Source organism: Limulus polyphemus, unplaced genomic scaffold, assembly GCF_000517525.1.
Source record: "Limulus polyphemus unplaced genomic scaffold, Limulus_polyphemus-2.1.2 Scaffold7230, whole genome shotgun sequence".
Taxonomy (NCBI): Eukaryota; Metazoa; Arthropoda; class Merostomata; order Xiphosura; family Limulidae; genus Limulus; species Limulus polyphemus.
The window spans coordinates 30,388-37,268 of record NW_013672840.1 but is presented as its reverse complement, the minus strand read 5'-3'; the positions used below and the strand labels follow the sequence as shown (position 1 = coordinate 37,268).

Sequence of the window (6,881 nt, the reverse complement as noted above, 5' to 3'; positions counted from 1 at the left end):
TGAGCGCCACACGTGATACCCATGTGCTCTCTTCTAATCTCATTCGCTGACCAAAACAACCAGTTCCTATTGCCACGTTCACGAGCATCATCTGCACGTGTGATACACAAGACATGGATAGGGTTAAGGGCTATCTGCACTAGCCGACCATAAACACACGTGATACCCATGTGCTCTCTTCTAAGCTCATTCGCTGACCAAAACAACCAGTTCCTATTGCCACGTTCACGAGCATCATCTGCACGTGTGATACACAAGACATGGATAGGGTTAAGGGCTATCTGCACTAGCCGACCATAACTGTGAGTTAAAACAGCTAGTCATCGCCATCTACCGTCAACTCTCGGACTACTCTTTACCAATATTATAACGCCCCCATGGCTGAAAGAGCGAACGTGTTCGGTAACGGAATTCAAACTCAGGATATTGTGAATCGAGTGCCTTAACATCAGGCCACAAATATATGGATACATAATCAAATAATATTCTTTATTTTAGTTACTCTTTCAGTTTTTTATTTGTCTTTATGGATTCACATCTTTTTTTCTACGTGGGATTGAACTGGTATCTAAGTGCAAGCTGATAGATATGATTTTACAATGGTTAAAACATATTTTTGGTTTTTTGATATATATCCACAAACATACATTTTCTTATAGAAAATAAAGCTGCATGAAACCTTTGTGAATGATGTAAACAGATGTAAGGTTCTTTTACTTAATTTTTATCTCATATTTTTGTTATGTCTAACGGAGATCAAGAGCCAACATCATGGTTCTTTACCAGATCAACAGTTTCGACCAAATGCTTTACTTATAGTATTTTAAGGTACTATCGAAAGAGCCTCCCCCTCCCAATGACTCAGAGGTAAGCCTGAAGATTTAGAACGCTAAAAACCAAGCACAGTACAGATAGTCCATTATATAGCTTTGTGCTTAACAACAAAACAAACAAACAATGCTGCCGAAAATATTGTCAGTAAAAACAAAACAGCAAAAAACATATAATAGGAAAAAGTTGTGGGCGCGTGGAAAATATCATTACAGCTAAGCCTTTTAATCTTAACCTAAATCATTAAGATATCTAACTAAACTATCATTTTTAGTTATATTTATCAAAATATTATATAGAAATTGGAAAATAAAACAATTTATTATTGACAAATAAATTCCGTTATGTTTAACCTCTGAGAGGTCTACTTTAATTAACATTTCAAATACTGAATCCGTACTTTCAATATTTCATTTATTTCAAACAACAACTGTTTAAATTAATCATCTGTAATCACTTTCATTTAAGATTGTAAGATTTCCAGTTCGTCTATTATTTTCCATTTATAAAACAATACTAAGCGTCTGTGCTTTTCGAGTCAATTATTTGTCTCATTAATTTATATTCTTTCAATTTTTAATTTTTGGAGGTCAGGTTAACATTTTACTAATAAGGTAGAAACTAAATAACTCGTTAATTCAGAGTTTTCATGATGAACTAACAAAGCGCCACCTGAAGAGAAACTTGATGAACTAATCAACAAAAGTAGCACAGATAAAAATATCGAAATTTTCTGAAATATCATAATTTTTCTTTTAAATTAGTACTTCAAAACTTTCTCTCCAGATGTCACTCTGAACTAAGCAGTTTCAACTGCGTTAAGTTCATCTATTCAAGGCGTTGTTTCTCTGGGCGATTCAAAGCGCGGTTCGTGTCTAATTGGTTCAGACAATTTTCGTTTTCTCACTCTCAGAACGAAAATGCTAATAAGAATTAAAGAAAGCAGTGAAAGGCTTCCAAACACAGATACGAGTAAAATAACTGGAAGGTTTAGCCCGACAACGTTTTCTTCTGTTATCTCATTTGTTGTGACTATGGTGGTTGTCGTCGAAGCATCGGTATTTTCTGATGTTGTAGATTCGGTGGAAGTTATATCTATGAACTCGGTTGTTGTGGTCTCTGGTGGTGTAACTTCGAAGTACACTGGTACGATGTTGGAGGTAGGAGACTCGTTTTTTTCGTCATTGAGTGATTTCATGGATATAAACATTTCCTGATAATCGTAAGGAACAACCAGTATTTGAAAAACAGCCGACTGTTTCTGTCCACGTTCCTTCGGTTCTAGCTCTCCACCTACTAAATGGTCTTTTGTTAGATTATCCGCAGAGTGAAAATTGGTTCTTAAAGTTGACATGTTGAAACTTCTTCGAAAATTGTAATATGCAACTGGAAATATGGAGAAAAAATTCATAAAAATTCAAAACTGCGGCAGGTTTAAAATCATAAATAATATTCAACGTTAAACTGGCACACAATTAGAAACATTTTATTTAGGCCTATCTGTGGCCTTCAAAAAGTTGACGACTCTACATGTTTCAACGTCGAAAACCTCGTTGTTTTAACCTTATTTATGGATGGATTTTTTGAATATATACCTATTGTTTTGTTAGCAAACTACAAACGCTATTCTTAAGCTCGGAGAATTAATTGGGGAACTAGATTTGCAAACTATGTACAGCAATTTACAGGATTATCCGATATATTTCAAAAATTAATAAATTCAAAAATATTATAAATAGAACAGTCCAGTTTTATTTAACTTGACGAACAACGCATAATTTTTTTCCTTTCTCTTGTAGATCCGTTCTAACAAAAAGAAAGAAATGACAACACCCCAGGAAAAGTCGCAGTTTGTGGTTTGCTGAATCCTAACTAATTGTGCCAGTGCAACAAATTTAACGATGCATTTATAAAAAAGACCACCACCTACGAATAGCATAAAAGCTTGGTTTGAAAAATTCCTATCAACTTGATTCTGATCACCCCAGGGTGTCTTTCAGCTACTCTCTCTCCCCCCCCAAAAAAAATTGAGACTTGAAAGATAATAAGTCTAAATTCCTGCCACGAATTTTATTTTTGTTTGTTGTTTTAGCAACTGGGAGTGTGTTGCAACAAAAGGGAGCGCGGACGTCCAAGTGTATCTGATGGGAGCGCGGACGTCCAAGTGTACCTGATTAGAGCGCGGACGTTCAAGTGTAACAGTTGATCGTGTGCAAGAGGCGTTTCTTAGACGTCCAAAGACGTCTGTTCGTCGTGTTCCCCCTGAAACCAAAAAGTACAGTGAACAAATTTTTACACAAACGACTTCATTTGCATGCCAAAAAAATGCAGTTACTGCAGACCCTCGAACCGGATGATGGACAAAGGCGCAAGGATTTTGCAATGGAAATCCTCAATCAGATAGTTCAGGACAATGAATAACTGGCAAAATTCCCCGTTTCCGGTCATGTCAGTCGGCATTATGTATATTTGGGGGGGGGGTAACAAAGCCCGCACGTGATGTACAACACAAACGTGACAGCCCAAAGATTAACGTGTGGTGTGATTTGATGCGCGATAGAATTACCGGGCCATTTCTCTTCGCTGAAAAACTTGGGGACAAATTACCTAGACATGCGCCAGCTGTTTGTTGTCCCTTAACTGGGGACTTTACCTCATGTTGTTTTTTCAACAAGAGGGTGCTCCACCACACTGGAGTCGTGACTTCCGGGAGTTTCTGAATAACACATTCCCAGACAGATGGACCAACATGATAGCCCCCACATTCCCAAACAGATGGACTGGTAGAGATGGACCAACATGATAGCCCCCACATTCCCAAACAGATGGACTGGTAGAGATGGACCAACATGATAGCCCCCACATTCCCAAACACATGGACTGGTAGAGATGGACCAACATGATAGCCCCCACATTCCCAGACAGATGGACTGGTAGAGATGGATCAACATGAATGATAGCCCCCACATTCCCCCTGACATAACCCCGTATTTTTTTTCTTGTGAAGAGTTGTGAAAGATCAGTTATATTCGATATCTGTGCATGATATCGTGGATCTTCACCCCAGAATAATCAATACAATAAGGGACGTGACCCCCCCTACATGCTGAACAAGACCTGGAGGGAGACAGAGTATCGCCTAGACATTATTTGGGCAACAAACAGTGTGCACGTGGAAGTATACTAAGACAAGAATAACACTTTATGAGTTGTTCGTCAAGTTAAATAAAACCAGAGTGTTCTATCTATAACATGTTTGAAGTTATTAATTTTTAAAGTGGATCAGAAGTGAAATAAGCTGCCACCATTTTAATGAAGTTCTGGTTAAGCAAATGTGAATTATTTAGATTACTTTTTTACTGCAATATTACCTAACTCATTCTCCACAAGATAGTAGGGATGGCACTTGTATCATCCGTACATAATAACACAATTACGCAGTGTAGTAGAATGTTAACAGACAAAAATAGGATAAATTAAACTCAATTCTGGTCGAATAGTTATATATATATATTGTTATACGTTAATTATTGCCTGTGCTATTATGTAGGGAGGGTGCAAATGTCATCCCAACTATCTTGTTTACATTGCTTTTAAAGGATTGATATTAGCCATCCTTACATTTACTTCCTTTTTTTGAAAAGTTTTTTTTACTTGTTTTTTTAGTGCTGTGTTTCAATAGACATAGGAAGGTTGTACTTATAACCAAATTCTAAATATAATGAGGTTCCAACTGTAATATTTATTGTTTATCTATTAATGGCTGGTAAATCATGTTTCACCCTGTACTTAAGTTTTTTTAAAGAAACACCAGGTGTTTGTAAGAAAGCTAACTTCAAGGGGTAATGACAACATCGTTTACACTAGAATTATGATTTTTTAAAATTATAACTAGTTATTAATAATACTTATAAAAGCTGATACACCGTTTGAAACTATGTCACCTCAGTGAAATGGGTTGACATCATAGTTTTGGTTTTTGAGTTATCATGTAATAAAGAAGAAGAACAAGAAATTCAAACTTTTTCCTATGATATTTACAGACATTCCCAGAACTTGTGACTCAGTCGTTACATAGATATTATTATAAAAGGAAACACTGTATAGTATTGTAAAGTTCTGATAACCTGTTGAGGAGATATTTAAAATACCATTTAGATGAACAATCCGAGCCATTCCGACATAGGTAGTGCTGCCACCTGCCTGATTACCCTCGAACAAGTTTGCATCTCAAGATAAAGAAAATTTGTCTAATTAGCCCCCCTGTCAATTCTGGTAAAATGGACAGAAATTTTGATACAATATTGGTAGATCGTAAAAAGATTTTAAAATGGTCAAACAAATAATGATATTTTTGTATAAGAGAGGTATCTTCAAGTCTCACAAACAATCGTTTGGTTGACACGTGCAAGTAATGAAACTTGTATTCATATACATTTCGTGTTGTTTCATAATCGTGGATCAAAGCATTATCTTAGATCACACCGTATTGTGTATATACTTAGTACTTTAAACCACGATAGTGGTTCATAATAGGGATTGCAAAGAATTGCACAAAAACACCTTAAACGGTAAAGTACTATTGACTACTAAGGCTGTTCACATTCAAAGATGCACAATAAGCACGCATGTTAGAACTGCACCGAAAAGAAAAATCTGCTCAAAACGGTCCGTTTGTAATTCTTCTTCTATTTTATGCTCTTGCAAGTCTACAACAAAAACGGCTTTTTATATTGCACCCAAACCTTTTGTAGAACACTAAATGAGGTACTGCGAAGGTCGTAGGGATATTGAAAAGTCGATTTCATTTTTCTATATTTTACATAGGCTAAAAATCACCATAACTCTAGTGTTGAAGTTAGCTTTCTTACAAATATCTGGTGTTCCTTTAAAAAGCTTAAGTACAGGGTGAAATAGGAATTACCAACTAATAACAGAAGAACATTAGATTATTGTAACATGTAGATACTCAGTGCTTTGTACACTATACAATTAGTGTCTTTAGGGAGCCAACCCCTTTATTAAGTAGGATGTGAAGGAGTAAAAAAAAATCAATAAACATAATACTTAAATTTTATTACACACATTCATAGAATAATTACTTGAAAAGACACGTTGTTTTATTTGAAAAGGCTGTTTTTCTACTGGTGAAATTTTATACGCGCTTAGTGGGGTCTAGTATATATTTGCCCATTGCTATGCATTATATATAGAGTATTTAGTGACACAAAAACTATAAATGCTCACTGAAACAAATCCCCATGACAATCTCCAGCTGCAGCTTAACATTTTACACCCCGAACTAATGCGATCAAATAGTCAATAGCTACAGTAAATCATCATGAACCGTATAAGCTAGCGACTAGCTATGTTTATTATCATTACAATGTATAATGTTAGCTACCATATCAAGTAACCCTTTGCAATAGTTGAGCATAAAAAAAACCACAAATAGGGATAATAAAAAAGTAAGAGAACAGGGCTGGAGATACTGTATACATTATTTACTCAAACTCCGAATCCCTGTTTTGACTCCACTAAATGTAATTCTAGGTAATAGCATGGAGCCAAAACAGGGGTTTGTAGTTTGAGTAAATAATGTCTACAGTATCTCCAGCCTTGTTTCTTTATTTTCTTTTACGATCCGTATTTGCAGGTTTATTTGTTCCGCTTATATCTAATGTTTGTACTTTTTTAAACGTTTTGTTTTCGTTATGTTCTAAAGGTTATAGAAACGTTCAAATCAGCAGTAATTCGTCAATTCCTACATTTTCACAACAGCGATTTATACATGTTATTTCATTAAATAGCTTTAGCGTTGTTTTAAAGCATAATAAAATATCCTGTGCGAATATAAAAAAAAACTTTGGTAATTAAGGATGAATACAAACATCCAGGCCCGGCATGGCCAGGTGGGATAAGGCGCTCGACTCACAATCTGAGGGTCGCGGGTTCGACTCCGCATCCCACCAAACATGCTCGCCCTTTCAGCCGTGGGGGCGTAATAATGTGACGGTCAATCCCACTATTTCGTTGGTAAAAGAGTAGCC

General features: G+C 36.0%; 1 protein-coding gene across 1 annotated transcript in view; it reads right to left on the bottom strand.

The window, feature by feature from the left end:
* Nucleotides 1-1,237: 1,237 nt before the first annotated feature.
* Nucleotides 1,238-6,881, bottom strand: part of LOC111089737 (calcium-activated chloride channel regulator 1-like) — a gene marked incomplete at its 5' end in the record, with an annotated part of 29,616 nt that continues 23,972 nt past the window's right edge. The window contains one exon of the mRNA XM_022402745.1: nucleotides 1,238-2,217. Within this exon, the coding sequence (XP_022258453.1) occupies nucleotides 1,664-2,217 (554 nt within the window). The remainder of the gene's footprint in view (nucleotides 2,218-6,881) is intronic.